The 26,175-nt window shown below is 47.7% G+C and overlaps 1 protein-coding gene and 1 long non-coding RNA gene across 8 annotated transcripts in view; one reads left to right on the top strand and one right to left on the bottom strand.

Moving 5' to 3' along the window:
- Positions 1–29: 29 nt before the first annotated feature.
- LOC126958188 (uncharacterized) lies at positions 30–16,999 on the top strand. The gene is made up of 4 exons (XR_007727130.1): positions 30–94; positions 3,909–4,054; positions 12,646–12,904; positions 16,244–16,999. It is a non-coding gene; the product is annotated as an uncharacterized LOC126958188 (long non-coding RNA).
- PAQR5 (progestin and adipoQ receptor family member 5) overlaps positions 6,414–26,175 on the bottom strand; it is a 102,297-nt gene continuing 82,535 nt past the window's right edge. For all 7 annotated transcript variants that reach the window (XM_050796352.1, XM_050796351.1, XM_050796353.1 and 4 more), the window contains 4 exons: positions 24,044–24,170; positions 16,339–16,435; positions 13,764–13,905; positions 6,414–9,516 (listed from right to left, as the gene is read on the bottom strand). In XM_050796352.1, the coding sequence (XP_050652309.1) occupies positions 9,275–9,516; positions 13,764–13,905; positions 16,339–16,435; positions 24,044–24,170 (608 nt within the window). In that variant the 3' untranslated portion in view covers positions 6,414–9,274. The remainder of the gene's footprint in view (positions 9,517–13,763; positions 13,906–16,338; positions 16,436–24,043; positions 24,171–26,175) is intronic.

Raw genomic sequence — 26,175 nt, 5'->3', positions numbered from 1 at the left:
GTGACTGCGCTACCGGAAGTGGCGTTTGTCTCCTAGGCGACCGACGCTGAAAGGGCTGCGGAGTTGTGTGTCAGGGCTGGAGGGAGATCTTGAGGTATGGTATTTAAACTCTTGCTCCTTGCGATGAGGAAATTGAGGGTTTCTTTTCCTCCATCACAAGAAGTTCAATGGAGGGGCCTTTCCAGGGTTGATTCAGAGGTCGGAATGTCGTTCTGGTGAAAAGTGTTGTATTCCTGTGCTGTGCCCTGCTCCAAGTCTCAGGCTCCCTCTCTCTGCCTTCCAAGTCACCACATTATCTTGGCTTCTTTTCTCTCTCTGATTCAACTTTCCTGGGTTTCCCTCCAGCTCTGTCCTATATGTACATTATTTTATCAAATCTTTTTTTTTCCTTTTTTATTTTTTGAGATGGAGTTGCCCTGTCGCCCAGGCTGGACTGCAGTCTTCAGCTCACCTCAGCAACCTTCGCCTCCCAGGTTCAAGCATTTCTCCTGCCTCAGCCTCCCAAGTAGCTGGGATTACAGGCGCGCACCACCACGCCCAGCTAATTTTTGTATTTTTAATAGAGATGAGGGTCTGGAACTCCTGACTTCAGGTGATCCGCCTACCTTGGCCTCCCAAAGTGCTGGGATTACAGGCGTGAGCCACCGCGCCCGGCCTATTTTATCAAATCTTGATTGTGTTTGATCCTGGCCTTACAGAGATGAATAAAATTTGGTCCTTACCCTTGAAGGGTTGCCCTTTAGAACCTACTCTCTTGCCTTAGATGAACTGATTCTGTATCACTTCAGTCTTTGACCCTAAGCTGATGACTATCAAATACACATCTACACCTGGGCTCTCATGGAATTCTAGCCCCTTATCAACTTCCTAAAGGACCACAGCACTGGTAAGGATAGTCACAATTTAATATCCTTGGCCCATATCGTTGGTGCTCAGGAAGCAACACCCCAAAGTATGGCTCTTTGGCACACTGAGTGCTTTGAACTAAAGAAGATTGAAAGTGCCTCAGAGAAGCCTTAAAAGCAAAGTCTCTCTCTGACTTTCTCCTGCCTTCTTGTCTCCCACCCCTCCGTGTCTCCTAAAGCAAATAATAGAAATCAGAATTTCTGTTCCCCAAGGCGGGTCATGGAAACTAGAACCCCTCTTCACCCAAGCAAGCCAGAAACATTATTCTAGAAAAACCTAGAAAAATTAATCTAGACTTCCCCCACCTTTTTGTGTAAGAGCTGGCCATAAAGAAATTCTTTGATGTACCTTGTCATAAGACCCTGGTTCCAAAAGGGTCTTGCCCTACATTCAAGAAGGAAAGCTACACAGAGAGGCCAACAAGAATCTGAACAGACAGGACTTGCTGGGTTCCTCCTTCAGTCTGTTACCATTAGATCATACTCCTTTTGTCCAATCACATTTCTACACAGCTGTCCTTTCTTCATCTCATGTAAGCATAAAAATGGACAGCTTTCCCTGGGTCTTTGGGTCTTCATTTCTGAAGGCACTTACACCACATAAAACTGTGATTCAATAAATTAGTTATCCATTTATCTTGTTAACCTGTCTTTTGTTATGGTAATGTCAGCTGTGACCCTTAAGATGGGTAAAGAAAAGTATCACACCTTTTCCACCCCTACATTGCACATTAGGATGGTTCCAATTTTTGCTATTACAGATACAGCTATAGTGAATAAACTTGGAAATTTATACAATGCAGGTAAATATGTAGGACACATTTCTAGAAACAGAATTGCTGAGTCAAAGTATACACATGTGTAACATTTCACAGATATTGCAAATTGTTCTCCATAAGCTGTCCAAATGTACACTCCCACCAGCCTGTATGAGAGTGCCTATTTCTCCACAATTCTCAAAGTGTTATCAAACTTTTTAGTAGATATCAATCTATTGGTATCTGTTATCAACTGGTGAGAAAAAACATGTAGTTAAATTTTTCATTTATTTTCAGATAAATGATGTTGTCTGTTCATATATTTAAGAGCCCTTTTGATTCCTTCTCTATGAACTGTGTTCATATTCTTTGCCTCTTTGTTCTATCGGTTGTTAGTTTTTCTTAATGAGTTGTGAAAGTTCTTATATTAAAAAAAAATTGGTCCTCATCCAAAATACGAGTTTAAATATTTTTATTGTTCACATTTAGGTTATTTTTATTTGTATATGTTTTGTGACAGCTTAGAAAAAATTTCAGGTAGACAGATTTGTCCGTCTTTTATGGCTTCTGTTTTGTGTCATACTAGAAAAATACATCCATTCTGAGTTTTCTATTTTATTTCCCATTTTTTGTTTCCTAGTGCTTTTATTGCTTTGCTTCTTATGTGGAAGTCTTTGAATCATTAGGATTTTGTTGTCAAGCTAGAGTTTATTTTGTTTGTTTTGTTTTGTTTTTTGAGACGGAGTCTCTGTCACCCAGCCTGGAGTGTTATTTTGTTTGTTTGTTTTGTTTTGTTTTTTGAGACGGAGTCTCTGTCACCCAGCCTGGAGTGCAGTGGTGAGATCTCAGCTCACTGCAACTTCCGCCTCTGGGGTTCAAGCGATTCTCCTGCCTCGGCCTCCCGAGTAGCTGGGACTACAGGCGTGTGCCACCATGCCCGGCTAATTTTTTTGTGTTTTTAGTAGAGATGGGGTTTCACCATGCTGGCCAGGCTGGTCTCGAACTCGTGACCTGAAGTGATCCACCTGCCTCGGCCTCCCAAAGTGCTGGGATTACAGGCCTGAGCCACCGCGCCTGGCCTAGAGTTTGGAATGTTTATCATTTCGGAATTGGGCTTGGTTGCTGACTACTTATCTCCTAGTTGCTCTTCAGTTTAGCTTCTACCTCAGACTCTCCATTGGACCTTTTGTTACCAAAATTACCACTTCCTCGATGCTAAATCTAATTGACCATTGTCTGTCTTGACTTCTTAACAACACTAAAAATTGTTGCCCATTCCTTTCTTATCATGCCTTTATTTTTTCTCCTAGCTGTCTAGCCCTTCTTTCTCAGTCTCCTGTGTGAGTTCTTTTTTTCTCCCTTAAATGTTGTGGTTCAGGGTTTAGAGCTGGTCACTAGGTGTACCTTCTCCCTAGGCACTCTCAAGCACTCATATGGCTTCACATACCATTCATGTTTGCTCTTCTGAGCTCCAGAGCCATATATCCAACTGTCTTCTGGATTCTCCACTTTGATATCCCACAAGCATCTCACATTCTAATCTCATCTCACATCCTAACACATTCTAATCTCTTCTCCCAAACTTGCTCCCTCTCAGTGGATGGCATCTGCCAAGCCAGAGTCTAAGGCACCATTTTTGGCTTTTCTGTCTTCTTCTGTCTCAATATTCAATCACTAAATCTTAACAGTTCTACATACTAAGTAGCCAGACCTCCAAACCGCTCCACTTTTCTCCATCTCCTTGGCCACCATCATCTCTTGTCTAATGAAGACAGCAGTGTCCTAACAGGCCTCTCTGCTGCCACCTTCCAATCCAGTTTCCATTTTGCTCACCTCTAAATCACGGATCTGATTATGTCACATACCTGTATGAAACTCTGCAGTGCTTCCCCATTGTTGGAGACCCACCACAGGGCCCTGAGGCGCTTCCTCTGGGGCCCATCACCCATCACTGCCCCGTCCCTTCCAGTCATGTTGAATTGCAGTGCCCTGAACACGCTGGGCTCACATGCCATTCTCTGTGCTAACACGCTCTTCTCCCTCCTTTCCTCTGACAATGCCTTGCCTTCAGTTCTCTGCAGATCTGCCAGCTACCCTGCTGTGGATACTGGGTCCTGTGGTACAGCCCCCATGCCCCCAAAACTGCCCTTTCCCACTCACTGCACTTGTTGACTTGTTTCAGCACTCACATTCCAATTGGCAGTCACTGTTCATTCCTGTCTCCTCTACTGGCTTATCCCCACAGCCTCACTAGATGGCATTGTTGCATGCCCAGTGCCTCGCAGTGCAGGTGCCCCATACATGGCTTGAAGGGGATGAATGAATCATCCCTTCAAAGAACACTCCAGTTGAGGACCCAGTTACACCGCACCACCTCCAGCTTCTCTTCAGGTCAGTTTCTTCTTCCTCACTTCTGTATTAAAGCTCTCTGGCTTATTAATTTCCTTAAAACTACCAAATAATTACATCATTTCTCTATTCAAAAATAGCAGAGGGCTCCCTGTAGCCATTAAAAGATTTGCATTTTACCATAGAATTAGAGATCCAGAGCAGGAGTGAGGGTAGGAGGGTGGGGAGAGGAGAACTGAGGGGCTTTTTTCTTTCTAAAGTCAAGTATTTTAGGTATAATTTACATACAGTAAAACAGACCCTTTTTAGTTGTGTTGTTCTATGTATTTGACAAATATATAGTATGCTGTAACCACATCAAATGTGTATTTCCATCACAGTGGAAAATTCCCTGTGCTGCCCCTACTCCTAGGCCTTGGCAGCCACTTTTCTGATTTTCTTCCCTATACTTTTGCCTTTTCCAGCATGTCTTTTCTTTCACTCAGCATAATGCTTTGATATTCAACAACATGTTGCATGTACCAGTAATTTGTTCCCTTTTTGTTGCTGAGTCTTTTCCACTGTGTGAATGCAGGACAATTTATTCATTCACCAGTTGGACATTTAGACTGTTTCTACTTTCTGGAGATTATGAAACTGGTATAATTATTTGTGTAAAAGTCTTTATGTAGGTGTGTTTGTATTTGTCTTAGGTGGGATTGTGGGTCTTATGGTAAGTTTAACTTTATTAGAAACTATTAAATTGGACCAGGAGAGTCTTATCCAAATCATTGAAGAGGGGCTGACACTACACAAATTTGAAACCATGTGTTAATCCAAACACCCAGATAAGCAAGTCCAGCTGTGGGAACCCAGTAAACACCAATGACCAGAAACTGCTGAAGCCCAGAGTGTTTGAGGGGAGGCAGTAAAATGGAGACAGCACTGCCTCAGGAGCTTGGACATGCTGCGCACACTGTTCCCTCCCAGGGCATGCTGGTCACTCAGTGGCCTTGGAAACATTGTCTCAGGTTCCCAGGCCATGAATCTCTCTCACCAGGCCATTTGTAACATGGATGGTTAGATGTTAATGTTTACATACACAAAACACAAATTAATAAAATCAACGTGTGTGTGTGTGTGTGTGTGTGTGTGTGTGTGTTGGGGGGTTGGGGGACTGTAATATTTAGACAAAAAGAAACAAATGACTTGAACTATATTTCAAATAAATAACATACACAGAATGGGGGAAAAACCCCAGGTAACTGTGACTATTTAGAAGGCCTTTCCTTCTGTGTTCTGGAGGAGGCAAAAAAAGTTCAGCCTGTTTCAGAAATCTGTTGCTTAGCATTAAGAGAATGAGCGTGGCAACTGTCTGAAGTTCATTTCTTACGAGTTGACACATTCCATGCAAGTACCAAGAGACATAGGAAAGCCCTATAGGCAATTTCTCAAGGGAAAAAAAATCAGGCAAATCTCAGAATTCTTCAAAAGTCAAGTCATCCAGATATTTTCTGGAGTTAACATCCTTCCAGTAGAACAAGTACCTGCCAGCCTTGGGACCCCTCTACTTAGCTCAACCTGCAGTGCCTTCCCCCGACAAGCTGACAAGACTGGCTCCTTTATGCCCATCAAGTCTTCTTCAAATGTCAGCTTATCAGAGTGACCATCAATTCACATGCCCTACTAGGCTTAATTTCTTTACAGCACTTATTATCTGGATTCATCTATATATCTTGTCTGCCTGCCCAACCAGAACACTAGCCTCTTCGGGGAGGGACATTATAGGTTTTTTTCATTTGCGTATCCCCAATTCCTAGGACAGTGGCCATTCTATACATCCTAAGCACTAACTATTCATTGATGATTTACTGATATACATGTGTACAGGGATCTGTTTCTCATGGTGAATGAACACGCTTGCAGTGTGGTAGATAAAACATAACCAAATTAAGTGGCAAACAGGATGACTTTATGATAATAAATAAATTCTGTTTATTTTTTTCTCTCACATAGTTCAAGAAACAAGACATTAGTGTAAGTTGGAGAACATCTGAGTTTGAAAACAGGTCTTTGCCTTAATGGATTGTTGACTAGAAAATCAGAGGCTGACATTCAAATAATATGTTCTGAAGTGTTGTACAACACTTCCAGAAAGACTTCAGCAGACCAAATATTTAAACCACTTTATACTCAGAAGGCCTCTAAATTTCCCACAACATCCTACCAACAATTGCAAATTCTTTTTTTGTTTTTTTGAGGCAGGGTCTCACCCTGTTGCCCAGTCTGGAGTGCAATGGTGCAATCATAGATCACTGCAGCATCCAACTCCTGGGTTCAAGCAATCCTCCGACATCACCCTCCACAGTAGCTGGGACCACAAGTATGCACCACCACAACCAGCTAGTTTTAAAATTTTTTAATAGAGACAGTGTCTGGCTCTATTGTCCAGGCTGGTCCCAAACCCCTAGGCTCTAGCAGTCCTCCAACTTCAGCCTCCCAAAGTGCTGGGATTACAGGCATGAGCCGCTGCATCCAGCTACAGATTAATTCATTCATTCGTTCGTTCTTTATTTTAAGACTAGTGAAGTGCAGTAGTGAGAAGAGGGGAAGAGTAGAACAAGGAGGTTGACCTATAACTGACTGTGACCAATCAATTGAGCTAACTCACTACCTTCAGACCAGCCAAAAATTCATTTCTTTAGAAAAAAGATGAGAATTATTTTCTAAAAACTAAGCAATGGAACCCCTTCAATGGGTAAAGGGAGGTAAAGTTAACTGAATGGCCTTATTCCTACATATTCAAGTTTTATCACAGTTGTAAGGTCTGGTAAATTTTAGAGTAGCGCTTCTTAAGCAAGGGGAGCGAGGAGAGGTACATTCCATTAGGAATGTGCCACCCTCACCACCATAGCCTTTTTTGAGACAATGCCATGGTGAGCAATTGTTACCAATGGGAATGTGTCACATCTCTTAAGTGTAGTGAGATACTTTTTAAAAATTGAGACCCATTCCAGTGAGGTCTTCAGCTGACCCCTGCCAACCTTTTAGACTTTCTGAAATGGCTTGGATGAAATTATACTCACATTAGACATCTAATGCTTATCACTTAATACTTAATAATAATTAATATTTTTGAACCCTTTCTCATTTTGCAGTGGAAACTTTCAAATCAGTGTGCTGCAAACTGTTGTAAAATTCTGATTTATAACACTGTCCCCAAAAGTATATAATGGGACTAAAGTTTACCAAACTTACTAAAAATGTTATGAAACACTGGATGTTATTTTGTTGATTTAACATTTCATTTTCATCATTAATCATGTGAAAAAGCAACATAAGCAAAGATTAAATAATCTAAAAATCCTTCAAATTGATCACTCATTACTTCATTTCTTACTGAGCTAAACATTATTTTGTTATCTATAAAGTAGAGAATTTAAAACAATGTATGTCTTTGGCATTACTAGAAAGGGGTATTTAAACTTTGTACCTTTTGTTGCCATAAAATTGAAGTTACAGTAAGATGAAATGGAAGCCCACGGCCCTGTTGGTATGGAATTCCACTAATAATGTCAGATTGTTGCCAAAAAAACAAATTTTGTCATGCAGCTTGCAATTAATGTACCAAAAATTTACCAGCCCATACAGTTTTATCATCTGCCTTCCCCAGAGGAAGTAAACAGATAATAAAACTAATGAAATCATATTTCTTGACCACTCTCATCCAATATAAATTGTTACTTGTCCTTAGAGGATTAGACAGTGAGCTATTTACAAGGGCATTCAAATGTCTGGGCTAGTTAATGGTAGAGGCAGTAGTCTAAGATGTGGGGTATTCCTGAGTCAGCAAAGAGGATCTTGCATTGTGAGGAAGGCCCCCTAAGTCATTAACAAGTGCAGATCAGGGTTTGATGGGCCTCTGTCAAAAGTGTTTTGCATCCGCATTTCTGTGTTCCCTGAAAACACCATGAAATACTGAACTTTAATCAGTAATACAACAAATGAGAAAATGCTCAGTGTTTTAGAACTATTCAGAGCAGAAAACTCTGGAACATAAAATGGGGGGGTACGCCTTAGTTGGTGAGTTGCTAAAACTTGAGATCAGGTGAAGCGAAGGTGATAGGTCCAATGCCTTCTGGAATGTGTAACACCAGCAGTTCTTCAAGTTTGGCCTCTGGCCCTCCTGTATTAGAACCATCTGGGAGACTTGCTCCAGTGCAGATCTCCTCTACAAAACCTACATTTAACCTAGTGAAGCAGAACCCCCTGGTTTTCCCCAGGAGTCTGCATTTGTCACAAGCTTACTAGATGTTTCTGATTCACAGTAAAGCTTGAGAACATTATATGTGACCATGCCACTGGCAAGGTCATTAACATCTTATGCATATGGATACTGAATTTTGCAGCATATTTGAAATCTTGAAGCAATATCAAATGTATGACATCCCCAAATATAGTAATTTCCTTTGGTTTAAAAGGTGGCAGATGAGCACAACCAATTGGGATTAACTCAGCCAATTCTTAGAGTTTAACACATTTTACCTGCACCGAATAATACTTTGCAGATCAAACTGGCAACCAGAAAACAGCATAACAGAACACATGACACCCTGCTGTGGATTTTTAAGAAAAAAACTGACGAATTCCAAATCCATAGTGACATGAGAACTTGCACTTTGAAGGCAGAATGGATTTGTGGGAAGAGAGGACTCCCCTTTTGTTCTCCCTTCACTAGGTGGAGAAGGGAAGAAGATCTCTCCCCAAACAGCTCTCTTCATTCTGGAATGTTTTCCCAGTCCCCAAGGCGCTCAGTGACCAACTTCCTTTCACAGGTCCTCCCAGTGACTGACCTTGACTCATTCTCCTGAAGAAGTCAACAGGCCACTACGAGAGCTCTTGAGAGAAGCTTTGTGACATGAAATTCATCAAATGAAGCAAGATTCATTTTTTTAAAAATATTACAAAGCTCCAGGGTAATATGCTTAATCCAATTGTTTAAATAGAATAAAAAACCCCATTTTAAGTAAATTTAAAATTAATGAAATATCAGTAGTTTGCCTTAACAAGGACTTGCTTGAACCATGTTCTCCTTTTAAAATCACACACACAGAACCAGTGTACATTTGGAGAAATTTCACCAGCTGAATACCTTTTTGACATGAATTCATTCAAAAGACACCAACCATTATGAATATTTTAGGCCATGGTAAGTTGTAACCGCCTCCAGCTTGGTGTTGCAGCTTTATGTTGACATTTGGCATGAAAAGCTTATGGTCTGAGTCATGTTTCTTTTTTGTGTAATTCTGGCTTGGGAATCCGATACAGAGCAGCTGAGAAATAAATTATGTTGCTGAGGCTGAAGATGATGCACAGAAGTATGGCTCCGGCTATCTGAGAGAAAGAGAAGGGCTTGGAGGTGGCTAGGAGCCATTCCTTCCTCAGAGTCTTGTCCAGAAGTATGGCTTCCATCTGCATATGCGTGGCCAGGATCACACACACGTGAAACAGCTGGTGACTGTGACCTATGGCAAACACAAAAGGCCGTCAAGATCAGCAATGAAAAGGAATGAGTACTGGCTGGGCGCGGTGGCTCAAGCCTGTAATCCCAGCACTTTGAGAGGCCGAGACGGGCGGATCACGAGGTCAGGAGATCGAGACCATCCTGGCTAACCCAGTGAAACCCCGTCTCTACTAAAAAAATACAAAAAACTAGCCGGGCGAGGTGGCGGGCGCCTGTAGTCCCAGCTACTCGGGAGGCTGAGGCAGGAGAATGGCGTGAACCCGGGAGGCGGAGCTTGCAGTGAGCTGAGATCCGGCCACTGCACTCCAGCCTGGGCGACAGAGCGAGACTCCGTCTCAAAAAAAAAAAAAAAAAAAAAAAAAAAAAAGAAAAGGAATGAATACTGATACATGCTATGGCATGTATGCTAAAAATGATGCTAAGTGAAAGAAACCAGACAGGAGACCACATATTATATGAAATCTCCAGAATATGCAAATCCATAAAGACAGAGAGTAGATTAGTGGCTGCTTCAACAGGGGGTGAGAATAGGGATTAACAGTGCATGGGTCTGATGGAGGGGATGAAAATGTTCTAAAACTGATGTATGGTGAATTTACTGAAAATATCATTAAATTGTATACTTGACATTGGGGAATTATTGAATATGTGATATACACCTTAATAAATTTATTTTTAAGAAGCAATATGGGAAAAATAAAAGGTCTATCAGAGAAAACCAAATCCAAATTCTTTTTTAAAACAACTATCCACCAGTCTCATTTTTCAGATGAAAAAATTAGGCACCAAAGGTCATCTCTGGAGAGCCAGAGATGATCAGCTCAGAGTTTCATTCAATGCTCAGGGAGAAGCTGGCTGAATTTTCTGTTGGCCACTAACCAAGTGGACCTCTCCCTACTGCCAGTTAGTCACAGATATGACTAGGATTCTTCCTCGCCAATGCCATGCTGGACCCATCTTACATGGTGCTCATCACAGAGCCTGGGAGCAGAGTAGAGGGTAGTGGGAGTGACAGGGACAGGGACATGCTAGGTGGTTGGTGGTTGGCGAGGAAACAAGTCCAATGCCTAGGGTCAGGGGCAGCTTTGGGGGACAACCCTCAGACCCCAGGAGTAAGGAGGAGATCACATGTGCCATGGGCTGAATGATGTCCCTGAAAAATACATGTGCTGAAGTCTTAACCCCCAGAATGAGACCATATTTGCAGATAGGATCTTTTGAGAAATAATTAGGTAAAAATGAAGTCTCTATGATGGGCCTAATCCACTGTGACTGGTGTCCTTATAAGAAAAGGAGGTTAGGCCAGGCACGGTGGCTCATGCCTGTAATCCCAGCACTCTGGGAGGCTGAGGCGGGCAGATCACGAGGTCAGGAGATCAAGACCATTCTGGCTAACATAATGAAACCCCATCTCTACTAAAAATACAAAAATTAGCAGGGCGTGGTGGCGGGCACCTGTAATCCCAGCTACTCAGGAGGCTGAGGCAGGAGAATGGTATGAACCCGGGAGGCAGAGCTTGCAGGGAGCCGAGATTGCACCACTGCACGCTAGCCTGGGTGACAGACAGAGACCTCTCTCTCAAAAAAAAAAAAAAAAAAAAAAAAGGTTAGGACACAGACATGCATGTATACAGAGAAAAAGATCATGTAAAGACAGATGGAAAGAACGGCCATCAACAAGCCAAAGAGGAGGCCTCTGGAGAAACCAACTCTGCCAACACTTTGATCTCAGATTTCCAGCCTCCAGAATTGTGAGAAAATAAATTTCAGTTGTTTAGGCCACAACAGTCTGTGATACTTTGTTATGGCAGCCCTAGCAAACTAATACAACATAAAAGTTAAATAAGGATTCTCTTTTGGTTTAAAAAAAATAAAATAAAAAGGCTGGGCATGGTGGCTCACACCTATAATCCCAAAACTTTGGGAGGCCAAGGCAGGAGGATTGCTTGAACCCAGGAGTTTTGAGACCAGCCTGGGCAACACAGTGAGATCCTATCTCTAGAAAAATTGAAAATTTAGTGTTGCACCCTCAGGACCTATCTCAGAAGAAATACGCAATAAATGTGTCCTAGGACTTGATCCAGCCTGGCCACCTCTACTATTGAGCAGGAGCAGAGTTAGGAATAAGAATGTAGAAGGGTTGAGGATTCTCAAGTGGATGTCTGACAAGTTTCCTACAGCAGGGAGCTGTGAGGCCCCCAGTATCTGTCTCCAGGAAGAAGGTGTGCCTGGAGCTGCCATGCCTGCCTTACTCAAGCTATACTAATGGGCTGTGTATGATTTCCAAATGTGTATGTGATGCAGCAAAGTGATTTCATCTCCAGCAGAGAGCTGTGCTCTCAGGACACAGGGCAAAGCAGAGCGGTAACTAGCCACCTTCTCCAGCTGAGGCTCAAACCTGTCTCCACTGGGGCATGAGATAAAAGACAGAAAGAGCCATCAGCATTGGATGTATCTGAAATGTGGCTGCAGCAGGAAGAGTGATTTCAACAATCCTGCCTAACAGGAATAGGGAGGAGCTTCCTCTGGGCCAAACCGTGCCAGGCCAGCACTTCCCAGGAAACCTGGGGCTCATGGCCAGAGAGGGATTCCCACCTCCAGCAGACTCTGTTAGTTAAGGACTGAGAATGTCCCAAATCTTGTTAATGATCTGTCATGAACTATTGTCTAGGAAATGTCCCCCAGAGGGGTGTTTTTCAGTTCTGTATCCCTAGGCCCAAGAAGATGGGACAGAGTTGAATAAATAAAATGTTATTAAGAAACCTGAGTGGTAGCAAAAGAAGGCCCAGGGCTATTTTTCCTGCAACCCCAAAACTTGCTACACAGACACCTCTACTTCATCAAGGGGGCTGGGGAGGTGGACATGGCAGTCAGGATGCTGGTCACTCCGATTCCCTGGCCTCTCCTTTTCCTCCTTTTTGGAAATCTGTTCTCTAAGCATTTTGCTAGTTACAACCCCTTCTGACACAACAAAAGTGGGAAAAGAGATAAAAACTTTAATCAGATCAAACAAACTGCATCTGGCCACATCTCTTAGTGGGAGGAGATGGAAAATCAGGAACAAAATGGGCTTGGAGAGAAGCAAGCTTCCCACCCTGGTGGGGACAATGACTGGTCCTTTGATTCCCAGGTACTCATCTAAGGAACTCTCACCCCAAAGTCTTGTCATCCTCACCAGAAGTGATGCAAGGATGCCTCCTCCTAGCCAGTCCCAGAGCCAGAGCAGAGGACGCACATTCTGCAGGGCCCCGTCCCTCCTTCCCTAGACAGAGCGGGGAAAGAACTCTGCCAGCAGGTGGAAACCCCCGTGACTCCGACACCTTCTCTCCACCACATCCTCTGGAGCTTCAGTGAGCTCAGGTTCATCTGGAGGATGACTCGGCCTCTGTGTGAGTATTGGGTTTCACTCTTGGAGTTTCTGGTTCAGGAGGTCCGTGGTAGGGCCTGAGAATCTGCATGTTCTCAGATGATGCTGATGCTGCTGGCTGATGACCACCCCTTGAGAAACCACTGTTCTACCATGAACTCCTGGCCCCCTCCTGCCCACCATGCTCAAGACAAAGAAGGATGCTTTCCCCTTTTCCCTTTCCTGCACAGCCCCCTGTTATCTGGTACCCTCAGAGCCATCTTCATCCTGTCTTTCCTCTTCCTGTCCTCGGCTGCCCCCAATGTACTTTTTTTTTTTTCTTCAGATAGGATCTCTCTCACCCAGACTAGAGTGCAGTGCACCATCATGGCTCACTGCAGCCTCAACCTTCCAGGCTCAAGCCAACGCCTCCTGAGTAGCTGGGACCACAGGCGCACGCCACCACACCCGGCTAATTTTTGTGTTTTTTGTAGAAACAGGGTTTCGCTGTGTCGCTCAGGATTGTCTTGAGCACAGGCTCAAGTAATCTGCCCACCTTGGCCTCCCAAAGTGCTGGGATTACATGTGTGAGCCACCACACCCAGCCCCAATGTTCATTTAATAATGAGATCCATGTTCTGGATGACAATAGGACACACTGGCTGCATACCCCATCAGAATGCTTTAGGCTCCTGGGCCTACCTGCCCTTCATCCTGCCCATACTACCTAACAGTGCACCTGCTGCAGACACCCTGGCCTCTGTCAACTTGCAGTGGTACTCACCTTGGCCGCTCTCCCTGCCCCTCCCTGCCCTTTGCAGCTCCATGCGCTAGAGTCAGGGACAGGACCCTGCCCAGCCAGGTGGGCAATAAGCAGAGCAGCAGGGCTGTTGCCCACTCACCGATGTAGTCAAAGCGTCCTGGGGCTAGGCGCTCCGGCAGGTGTGCAGAGTACAAGAAAGAGGCCAGGAGGGTCATGATCATGTGCTTCTGGTGGTAGGAGGTGGCTTCATTTTGTGCACTCTCCCCTGGGAACAGGAATAGCTGCAGGTGTTTAAAGAAACATCAGGTCTTGAGAGGACAGGCCTGAGGCAGGCCCTCTTCCTTCTCAGCACCTGCAGCTGGGACTTTGGGGGCTCTGACACCCACACACGTCAGCACACACACAAACTCCAGAGGCCAAGGCCCTCACCTCCTCAGGTTGTGGCCTGGGAGAGGAAACTCAGGCACCATGTGAGCGGAACTCCTATCCTGAGTGTGGTCGATTGAGACTCGAGACTATTGTATTTCAGTCCCCCAAATGCTCATGAGAGTCTTTTGGGTTATTTACTTACTGAAGCGGGGAGAAAAAGGAAAGAAGGAAGGAATGGGAAAGGAAAAGAAAGACAAAAATCCTACTAGATAATTGGTACTCTTTCTGGGGGTAAAATGTAAGTACAATTGACTCTTAACATACAGGCTAGGGGCACTGACCTCCTGCAGTCAAAAGTCCATGTACAACTTTGACTCCCCCAAACTTAATTACTAATAGCCTCCTGTTGACTGGAAACCTTACCTGTAACAAACTGCCAATTAACACATATTTTGTATATGTATTATATACTGTATTCTTACAGTAAAGTAAGCTAGAGAAAAGCAAGTGTTATTGAGAAAATCCTGAGGAGGAGGAAGAAGAAAAGGGGTTGGTCTTGCTGTCTCCTGAGTGGCGGAGGTGGAAGAAAACCCATGTATAAGTTCAAACCCGTGTTTGAGGGTCAACTGTATAGGGGATTCACGCTGGAACTCACTTTTTATCAGCACATCCACTGAACTGGTGCTCCTAATTAAGGCTTTAAGGCCTAGAAATACCTGGAAGGCCTTCTGAGTCATCCAAAAGTATCAATCATGGCCACTATACTGTTTCAGAGCTAAGTGTAGTTTTTGTATTATTGTTATAAACAGTCATAGCAGCCGCCACTTACCGAGGGCAGCAAGCCAGGCCTCTTACGTGCATCATTTCACCTGAGCCACAATTATCATAAGGCAGACTCCATTTTCCCCATTTTGCAGATGAGGAGAGTGGGCCAGAGAGTGACTTGCATATCACTTAGTGAGAAGTGAAGTCAGGATCTGAATCCAGGCAGGCTGATTCCAGCATCAACATCGGCACTTAGAACTGGACCTCCCCTTCCCTCTGCCCTCCTCTGACTCAGCCACGTGCCAGAAGCACGCAACACTTGTCACAACACAGGACTCACACTGCCTGATTTGGAGGCACATGGGACAGAATTGCTCTGTCTGCTCTTGGTTTCCTGTGTGTGGTCTGCGACCTCGAGGAAGGAGTGAGGGGAATGGGCTACAGCCCCATCTTTGGTGCTCCTCCAGACCCACAGAGGCAGAGCACAGAGAACGTGCTCAATGCCCCAGCTGCTGGGTGGAGCTCAGCCCCTCCCCTTGTCCCTCAGCCCTGCCATCTGGGCTTTATTCTTCAAGCCCACAGGACACCACCTCTGGGAGGAAACTTCACTCACCAGGTACTGGATAAGCACTGCAGAGCCTATCAGATCCATTGTTTTGATTAATCCTCATTACCCCCTACAAAGGAGGGCTGGTACCCTCATGTACAGATGAGGAAACTAATTTGAGGCTCAGAGAATTGTGTGCCCTGCCTGAGGTCACACAGCCAGTGAGCAGTGGGACTAGAATTTGAACTCAAGCCCATATGGTTTGAAAGTGCATGGACTTTCCCCTTCTTGTCCTACTTGCTGTCCCTACTATAACCTCTTCCTTTATGCTCTCCATCTCATTCCCATTGCTTGTTTAAGACCCTCGTTCATGCCTTTTCATTCAATATTAACAGTATACTGCTTGATGATGGAACAATGCATTCCCGAACTCTTGCTAACAGTCAGCACTTTACATGTTCTCCGTGTAATCCTCCCCACAGCCCATGAGGTGTTATCAAGCCCAGCTTACAGATGAGGGATATTGAGGCATAGAGAACTGGCCCAGGGACTGACAGCAAGTATTGGAGACCTGCCTGCAGAGCTCACTCTCCTGCTCACTCCACTCAGCCCCAGGCTGCCTGCTCTGCCTGGCTCTATGACATTCCTGAGCCCACAGTCATATTGTCAGTCAGGGCCTCTGTGCTTATGCCATCTCCTAACCACTCCTCAAGTGCCACCAAGGCAGCACCTGGGTGCAGGCGAAAGAAAGATAGATCAGACTGTTACTGTGTCTATGTAGAAAAAGGAAGACATAAGAAATTCCATTTTGATCTGTACTAAGAAAAATTTTTCTTATTTCTTTTCTCAATCTCTCGTCCCACCTGACGAGAAATACCCACAGGTGTGGAGGCGCTGGCCCCCTTCACCTAGGTCTTGACTCCTGTTTTGTTCTACAGTTCCCATTGCAGTGCTGTGACCCCCAGAAGCTCAGTAAAACAACTGACTTCCTGGTGTTGCCAACAGGCAGAGAGGAGATACAGCCAGTCCTTACCCTGTAGAAGATGGGCAGGGAGTCCCACATGTATGGATAAGCAAAGGCGAGCACACGAATCACCTTACAGAGTCTGGGCTTCTGGATTTCAAGAAACCTAAATGAGGGAAGGAAAGTGGGGAGGAAATGGAATGAAAAGAGTCTCAGTAAATTGCACACGCACATGCATGCACACCGAGGGCCTGGTCATCGACAGAGGACAAGCATTTTTGTACAAGCTCCTGTGGCCAGCAGCTTCTCCACCAGCCTCATCCATTCCTCCCACCCCAATGGAAGTGACAAAACTTCAGATGCAAAAAGATCTCCAGAGACACCATCTCCAGACCATGGGAAGCAGTGGTGTCCAGACTAAGCCAGAAAGGAGGCGCTGGGCAGAAACCCTTTGAGGGCCAAGTTACATAACTGCCAAAGAGCCTTTTAAAACTCTAGTTGCTACCGGGACAGGGAATGAGTAGGGAGCTTCAGGGGATCCACTGCCACAGACTTTTGGGGGGCACACTCTGCAAAGGCTGAGATGCACCCATCTAGTTGGAGCCCAGGTATTATCACACAGGAGGCCTGGGTTGAAGTAGGCATTTGATCCTTGGAGAGCTTTCTGGAATATTTATACCACACACAGGGATACTTGGCTTGGGAAAACTAAATAAACATGAAGTCTTTCCTTCTCTCCTTCGTTGCCACCTCCAATCCAAGACAGCTGACAGCAACATTAAAACAAGTGATGTTGATTGTTGAGAGGCAGGTCCCCCCAGACAGAACATGACAGGACCTCAGCTGACTTGGGCCCAGCCTGGGGCAGCAGCTCAGGGTATGGGGAACTGGGCCGCACAGAGGGCAGGCTGCACACTGGGAGGACATGGGGATGGGCAAGGAGGATCTCTGCACAAAACCACAGCCCTGAACTGAGGCCTGGGTAAGGAAGTGCTCATGGGCCCTGGCTGGGCCACCAAGGCCAGGTAGTAGGGACAGGTACAGTCCCCACATCAATGCTGAGGTGTACTGTGGAGGGCTGTGTCCTCCCTCAGGGCCCACAGGGCTGCAGGGTAAGGAACCCAGCACAGGGGATGCAGAGCCACATGCTGAGGCTCTTGGGATGGCCGTTCTGATGCAGTCTGTAAAGGCAATGTGTGCATTTGGGCCCTTTCAGCCTTTGCTGACAGTTCTGCCCCTCATCACACTGGAGCGATGGGGTCTGGGTCCTGCTGTGGCTCTCACTCTGCTCCCAAGAACCTCGGGCCCAGTCCACAAGCCTGTTCTTTCTCCTTCAAATGCCATCTGCTGTTTCCTCTGAGCCCAGACGCATTTCCCGTGGCCAGGCTGTTCACATCTCGTATGAGCCAGTAAAGCTACCTGACCATAAACCTGGCTGCTGCCTGTATCCCTCAGCATGGAGTATGCAGGGACTTCCACATCGGGCAGTTAGGGAACGCTCCTCAGGCAGGCGCCAGGTCTGGTCAGGCCTGGATCCCGGGGACCCAGCACAGAATCAGGTCTAAGGATGTGGACATTGTCCAGGCTAGTGTGCTCCACTCAGTCCTCAGGGCATCCGAGCACAAACGGCCCACCCAGAGATTCCTGTTTCAGGGGAAAGGGACACCACTGTGTGCCCCAAGAAGCCCCATGGCCTCCCAAGACAAACTCCAACTTCACTCCAGCCCACTTTGGTGTTTCTTCTTTGCTGACCCTGCCTGTAAGTCATACATGGCACCTGGCACGTACCAGGTGAGAAGCTCAATGAGAAGGGACTAGGATGCATCGTCCCCCCAAAAAAGAACCAAACTCTAGGAGAGGTGAGGCAGCAGCACTGTGATTTCATGTGGAGAGCTTGATCGGGACACACTGGGTTCAAATCCTGACTCTGCCCTTCACAACCACGTGACCTCGGCTGGTCACTAACCTTTGTGTACCTCCTGATCCTCACGGGTGACACAGGGACAATGACTGTGCCTCGTCACAGCCTTGTTGTATGGATTCGATGAAACGATGCTCGTGAGGTGTTTAGAACTGTGCATGGTACAGTCACACAGACTAAATAGCAGCTTTTAAAAAACATGCATCGTGGAGCTCCATTCTCTCCCCCGCCCCACCTTGTATCTATGTTGGTCCAGAAAATAGGAACAGGAGGGAACAAACAGGTTCTGGGTGATTTGCCTGAAGTCAGATGAGTCAATAAGAAGCAGAGCTAGGATATAAACCCTGGGCTTTCTGGTTCCCAAGTGTCACCCCCTCTGCCTCAAGCAGTAGGCTGGGTAGCCTCAGACTCCGCCCAGCCTTCACCCTTCCCTGCCCACTCTGCCCCTGGAGCAGAGGGCATACACTCCTGCCATCCCGAGAGCCAGGTACCTGCCTCACCGGCCTTCTTAGTCCTCCAGCAGACCCTGCCCGGCCGCGGCAGGCCGCCCCCTCCTGCCCTGTGCCCTGCCACGGCCTGCCCTCTCTGGGTTGAGAGGCTGGCTCTTAAAGGGCCCCTGTGGCCACTTACACTCGAAGAAATCTGGCTCTGGCTGGCGAAGGCCATCCCCCAAAGCATGGATTTTCTGTGACTTGAGACAACATTTCGCTCGGCCTGACAAAGTGTTTCCCCAGGGGCAAACGGACCAGCCTCTCCAGCTGCAAAGCCGAGTCTAGAGGGAAAAGAGGAGAAAAAGCAGAATAGAGGAGAGACAGCAACAGAGAGAAAAAGGCAGAAGGGCCAGTAGCTTGGGAGAAGGGGCCGCCCGCTACCAAGTTGCAGTTCCGCATCAGGCCACGCGATGTCGCCACAGCCAGAGCAGAGCCGCAGCCACAGCATCCTCAGAGGCGCCCCACGCGCGGCCCCACAGCCCAGCCTGCTCGGGCTTAGGGCAGTCCCGCAGCAGAGGGCTAAGGGGCTGCTATACAGGAAGTCAGGTCTCTGCTCAGAACGAGGTTGGCAAGGCACACTGAGTTGCGGGAGAAGCCTTCGTTAAGAGAGGGTTGATTCAACAGTCTGTTCTAAACCCTGACAACACAGCTGAAAGGACTGGCAACTGGAATTCCGGAAACTAGGGCTTGAAAATAGCGGGCCTTCGGAAAAATCATTTTATTGCAGAGACGCACGCACGAGTGCACGTGTGTGTGTACATAAGGGCGGTGGTTATGGTTGTTTTCTTGTGTAGGAGTTGTCTTATCTTGGAGAACTGCAGGAATGTGGACATTTCCCCATGTCCGTACCTGGCCAATCCTCTGAGAACCATGTCTGCTGAGCCTTCTACCTCCTTCGCTGACCTCAAACCCCTTCCAGGTCAGCTCTACTCCTCTGAGCTGCCTCAGCAACTGCCAAGCTGTCCTTACAGCAGAGCTCATGAGTGAAAATTAATCTCTCGCCCTCACAGCTCTGACCAGCAGGTTTTTCACTCAGCAGCTCTTCGGAAAAAAAAAAAAAAAAAGCAATCAATAGTTGGACGCATTGGATGGAGATGGACAATGATTTGTGATATACAGCACTCGCTGTGTAACTGACATTCGTGAAGGGAGTGGCAGCCCTTTCCTGTGCAGGCATGAGCAGGCCAGGGCCTCGGCCACCCCCGCCTTGCTCCAAGAACCATGAAGAAGGCATGCATTCTCTCATTTCCCCTCTCAAATGCTACAGAATGAGAAGGCAGTTTTCTGGAACATATTCAGTTGAACCAAAGTCCATGATAGTAAGAACCAAAAACCACTCAGGGTATGACAAAGCTATGTTGAGATTGGCCTTAATGGTCTGCCTTATAATGGAACGAATGCCATTTCAACCCTGATTTTCAGGCAAGCATCAGATAACTATCAAGCTAATACTGAGGTTCCTGGTCTCCCCCTGTGCTCCTGGGAGGGGGAGGTGGTTCTCTCCTGCTCTGCCCAACTACAGTTGGATAGAGCAGGAGGGAGAGGCAGGGGTGGAGCCTGGGGGAGGAAGACAGCTGGGAGAGGAAGCTTGGAGAAGACACTAAGGCATTGGCATTGCAGGATGCCCAAACCAGAGAAGACCCAGAGGATGTTGTTTCAGATGCCCTCACTGAAGATGCAGACCCTGAGGCCCAGAGGGGACAGTGACTGCCCTGAGGCCACACAGCAAGTCTGGGGGAGCAGGGTTGAAATTCAGGCCTCCAGATGCCCAGACCCTCCTCTCTACCCACTTCTCCTGAAGTTACTCAGGGCCAGCATCACTTCTGCACGAGTCAGCTTTCTCACTCTCCAGACACTAAAGGCAGAGATAGGGAGTGAACAGAGTGGAGGACAGCTTGTAAGAGCAGCAAAACCACAGACAGGGGAATGTGGAGCGAGGACGAGGTACAAAGGGCACTGGAAGGGCCACAGCTGGAATGCCCACTCTACCTTTGGGTGCAAAAGTGTGGCACGTGCCCCCTTCCTCCTTTTTGCTTCCAACATAGCCCACCACCTCCCTCTCCCCTCAGCTCCCACTTCTGTGACTGTTAACATGCCTGGAAACCCCTCAGGGCACAGAAGCTGAGTGCATAGGATTTTTTTTCCCCCTAGGAGACTCTCATCCTTCATGAGCAAAGGACCAGTCCTCATAGGACCCACAAGCCCCCAGCCCACCATCCAAGTCCCTCTGCAGCTGCTCTCCTCTATCCACTCCTGCAGACTCTGGCAACTCTGATGCACCTTGCTGCTTCCCGACCCTGGCCCACCCTCTCTGTAGTCTTCATCCTTGTCCTGGCTGGTTGCTCTGTCCTCCTCTTCAGCTAAAGTGTTCGACCTCCTTCAATATCCAGTCCTAATGCCACTTCTCAGAACCCTGTGTATCTCAGCAGGTGTCATTCCGCCTTATCATTATTTGTTTACACTCCCTCCCGCTACACTCTGAAGGAAATGATGGCCTCATGGGCCTCTAGGGGCATCTGCAGTCTCTCTCCTACAGCACTGGGTGCTCTCTGAAGGCAAGGGCATCCTTCTGGCACCCCCAGCTCCTAACGTGGTACCTGGAGTATGGCAGGTATTTAAGGAATGTTGGATGGGTGGGTGGGCGTGTAGATGCGTGGATGGATGGAATAGCCACAGATGCTATTAATAAATAATCCACTTCATTGGCAAAGGGAGAAGCCCCCAAACTCAGGCACCCAGGAGATGTCTGGCAAAGCTGCCCTGTCGGGTAAGTTCCTCCAAAGACACCAGGCATGCCACATCCAAAAGACCCCATCTGTTATATCTGAACCATCAGGGAAGACTCCTGGCTAGAAGAAAGCAATCTAGGCTGAGCAGGGTGGCTCACACCTGTAATCCTAGCACTTTGGGAGGCCGAGGAGAGTGCATCACCTGAGGTCAGGAGCTCGAGACCAGCCTGGCCAGCATGGCGAAACCCTGTCTCTCCTTAAAAACAAAACAAAACAAAAATTAAAACCAGCAAGTGTTCTAAGAATCTGAATTATGAGCTCCTGGGGGATGATCCACCATCTTGGATCATCCATTCTGGAGACAGTTTCTTTTTTTTCTTTGCTCCATTGCCCAGGCTGGAGTGCAGTGGCATGATCTCAGCTCACTGCAACTTCTGCCTCCTGGGTTCAAGCGATTCTCCCGCCTCAGCCCCTTGAGTAGCTAGAATTACAGGCGCCCATGACCACACCCAGCTAACCTTTGTATTTTTAGTAGAGACAGGTTTTCACCATGTTGGCCAGACTGGTCTTGAAACCTGACTTCAGGTGATCCACCCACCTGGGGCTCCCAAAATGCTGGGATTACAGGTGTGAGCCACTACGCCCAGCCTCACTCTGGAGACTTTCTTCCACACTCACGACGCCTTCTCTTCCTCCTTTGCCCTCTCAACCTATGGTGCTCTCCCTGTCTAATCCTAAATTTCAAACATCAGAGTCACACAGCCCTAGGAGAGCCAACAGACAGGAGTAGTGACTGGTCCAAGGACCAGGTCCAAGAGTGTCCAGGTTCCTGGACCATGGCCGGTCCACAAGTCTATGCACCCAGGCCTCCGGGGCTTGCTTCATCTCTGCTGGACTTGTTTCCGCAGCGTTATTACTTTTCTATGTGTGCTACACCTCCCTTCATCCATGGCAGGGACTCCTAGAAAGAGACTTTCACTCCCATGCAAGGCAGCTCCATATTTCCAACCCGCCTCAGCACAGGCGAATGGAAAGCGAGTTGGAACAGGTATTCCCGATGCTGTTTCAGAATCTATCCTTCCATTTAAAAATAAAAAACAAAAACAAAAAAACTGGTTTGTCCTGTTTGTGAAACTTGCCTGCTCTCCCTTGTGAAACTTGCCAGCCCCACACATCCCAAGTGTCACCCAAAGGAAGTTGGAGACAAAATCTTTCTGGAAAAGTTACCAGATGGGGCATATTTCACCTCCCTGTTTTTTCCTGGGGAGAGGGGGGCGAGTGGAGGCCGGGAGATTCCACTGGCTCGCTGGAGTTGCCGTTGCGGAGGACAGAGAACTCAGATGTACCTGCCAGCCTACCTTTCCTGACCAGCACCAAAGGCCTCCGGCCCAAAAGTACTGGCCTTGGCACTATTCAGCCAGGGCTGTCACCCCAACACAACCATTTGGGAGATTCCCTGAGTATTTTAGGGAAAAGGAACTTCGGGCAGTTCTCTTCTACAAAGAGCTGAATAAACAGGTGTAGTTATCCCCATAACAACATAACAACATTCTCTACACTCACACCCCAGTGAGTTTTCTTGAAAGAAAGAAAGAAAGAAAAAAAAACAGTGGGAATTAGAGCCAGTGAGTTGGGCCTGACTCACAGTGATGAGGGATGCATAGGGCGTTTGAATAACACCATCATCCATCACATATGCCCAGAGGCAGGCACACCCAGTCACCATTAGTGACCGCACATTTGTGGGGCACCTCCTCTGTGCCAGGCTTGTGCTAAGTGTCCTGGGTACTTTACCTGTAATTCTTCCATTTGCCTTAGGGGTATTTGTAACAGCCTCATTTTATAGATGAGCAAACTGAAGTTTGAGGTGGAAAAGCGACTTGTCCAGCAATTGAAACAGCTGCATCATTTGTAAAGCCTGGTACCAAATCAAAGGGCAGGACCTCCTTGTTCAAAAATTATTACAAATTATTAAGAATGCAGCAGACGATCCCAGGAGGGCGAGGCTGCAGTGAGCTGAGATCCCACCACTGCATTCCAGCCTGGGCCGCAGACAGAGACCCTGTCTCAAAAAAAACACAAAAAAACAAAAAAACAGGTCAGGCATGGTGGCTCACGCCTGTAATCCCAACACTTTGGAGGGCCAAGGTGGGTGGACCACCTGAGGTCAGGAGTTCCAGACCAGCCTGACCAACATGGGGAAACCCTGTCTCTACTAAAAATACAAAAATTAGCTGGGCATGGTGGCGGGTGCCTGTAATCTCAGCTACATGGGAGGCTGAGGCAGGAGAATCACTTGAACTCAGGAGGCGGAGGTTGCAGTGGGCCGAGATTGTGTCATCACATTTCAGCCTGGGTGACAGAGTAAGACTCTGTCTCAAAAAAAAAAAAAAAAAAAAAAAGCAGCAGAGTATTAGCAGCAAGTATGAGGATCTCTGAGCATGGAGGCCTGGAGCTTGCATGCCCAGGAAGCTGGTTTTGCCAGCAATAGGAAGTCCACCTGAAACAGAGTCCTAGGTTCCCAAGCATCTTTTCCACTGAGCCCACTTCTTCCCCGGCTCCCTCAAAGAGTGCAGGGAGCTGCACGAAAGACCCTCCCTCCCCTCCCATCTGAGGTCAGAGCGACCCAGTACCTGGAGTAGCAGGAGAGGCCTGTGCTGAGGACGGTGTTCAGTACAGCCATGGCCACGTAGTAGTTGTGGAAGGTGGTGCACACCAGCGTGTCTGGGAACGTGTATGCAGAATAGGCAATGGCTGAGCCTGGGGAAGAAACACCAGCCTTGGGAGAGGAGCCAGGCCTTGCCACCATGTAGGCCCCTTGCAAAGACCGTCCCCAGCATCTGACTTGGCCCCCATCATTCCCATAGTCCTGGCTCTGTGCCCTTGCTGGGGCCATTCCCCCTTCCAGGATGTCCTCCTCTCTCTTCTCTGCCCACCCAAATCCCATCCTGAGAGTTTACTGTGAGCCTAGCTTTGCTTCAAGGGCTTTACATATGTGACATCACATAACACTTCAACCATCCTCCTTCATAACTCTGTACTTATCCTCATTGCACAGATGGGAATTTAATCACTCGTCCAGGGTCCTGCAGCTAGGGAGTTAGCAAAGATGGGCTTCAAACCCAGGCAGGTTAGTGACAGTCCCCGCTTTTAGCCACATGCTGTGGTCCACGATGACAGACCCAGTGAGCCGAGCTCCACTCAGGGTGTGCACATCTCACTTGCCCAGGGACATGGGTGCTCCTGGTAGAAAGATCAGTGTTGGAGGGAGGGCCCTTACTGAGATGAGGATGTCATATCAGCAGCTGGGGGACAGGCCAGCTGAGAGGCTGGGTGTTGCATTGTGTTTTAGGTTTTGGAGTTTGTGAGAGAAGGGTTGCTTAAGGACCTTCTAGAGACCTGTTTGCTGAAGCATTTATTTGGAAGAGCAGGGGAGATCACTGTCCTTTTCAAAGGGGCCAGGTGTGCTTCAGCTGGGGAGATGGGCCTGGACCTGCACCCTCACCTCCTGAGGTCTCCCCCAAGGGAGGCAGCCCAGGGCCTGATGGCCATGCCTAGGACACCTGCCATTCCAAAGACATCAGGAACCATGGAGTCCTAGCTCAGGGCTGAACAAGGCCTTGGGCCATACAGGTTGATCTCTGTCTTTTATCCCATTGACAGGTGGATCTAGCGAAGCTGGCCACACAGGCAAAGAGGGTGAACAGCAAAGCCTCCTGGTCCCATGTTCCCAGCTCCAGTAGGCAGCGCGCGAGATTTCAGTGGGAAGCTGCCTCCAGAGGGACAGGCAAGGCCTTCGTCTGGCCCCATACTGGGAGGGGGTTCCCTTCTGGACTGGGACACATTCGCTCAGCAGATGCCACCTGGGGCAAGCTGTGGGCCATACAAGAGCCAGGGAGCCTCTGTCCCTGCCCAGAACCGCAGCCAGAAGCAAAAGATCAGAGCCTAAGGGAGTGTGGGGCAGGCGCTCAGGATGGGTGGAGCACAAGGCACAGGAGCTGATCTTGGAACAAAGCCTGGCAGGTCATCTGGGATTCTGACAGGAGCCTGAGGGCAGGGAGGCTTTCAGCTTTGGGTGCAGGCTAAGGAAGGGGAACTTCCTCTTTCAGGCACTAAGGGAGTCAATGAAGGATTTTGATGACCAAAACCTAGTGAAAGCGCACAGGATGGCCTGAGGGAGGAACCCCTGGGAGCCTGGGAACACCTGTGGTAGAAGGTGTTGTGGAAGCCTCCAGGGGCCGGGGGAGGTGGAGAAGGCTGTGATAACTGTGCAAGTGAGAGGCCAGGGCCTGAGTCAAGACGAAGGGGCAGTGCCACTTACAGCAGGTAGGAGAGAAGTCACCTGGCCTTAATAACCAATTGGCCAGAGGATGGGCGTGGGCGGGGAGTGAGAGGAAGGGGACCCCGAGGATTAGCGAGGCTTCTGACTGGGGAGAAGGAGTAGGGGCGCGACCATAGTCAGGCTGGACATACAGAACGGTAGCAGGTGTAGGGGCAGGGGCAGGAGCAGGTACAGTTCTTGTCTCATGGCTCTGAGGTGGTGTGGACCTCAGGTAAGAGGTCTACACTGGAGACAGGGCTTCTCCGGAGGTGGGAAGAGATGCACTAGGCTTGGAGGAGATCCCCGGGGAGCCAGATCATGCAAGAGGAGAGGTCAAAGGACTACTTCTGAGCCTCCCCGCCCATGTGTGCTGGAAAGCAGAGGAGGGGAGCCAGCCCAGGGGAGGGGGGACATGGAGGGTAAGAGGGAATCCGGAGGGTGGGA

The sequence above is a fragment of the Macaca thibetana genome, chromosome 7, assembly GCF_024542745.1.
Source record: "Macaca thibetana thibetana isolate TM-01 chromosome 7, ASM2454274v1, whole genome shotgun sequence".
In the NCBI taxonomy this organism is placed as follows: domain Eukaryota; kingdom Metazoa; phylum Chordata; class Mammalia; order Primates; family Cercopithecidae; genus Macaca; species Macaca thibetana.
Note: the sequence above shows the minus strand (reverse complement) of the source record. Positions and strands in the feature narration are given on the sequence as shown.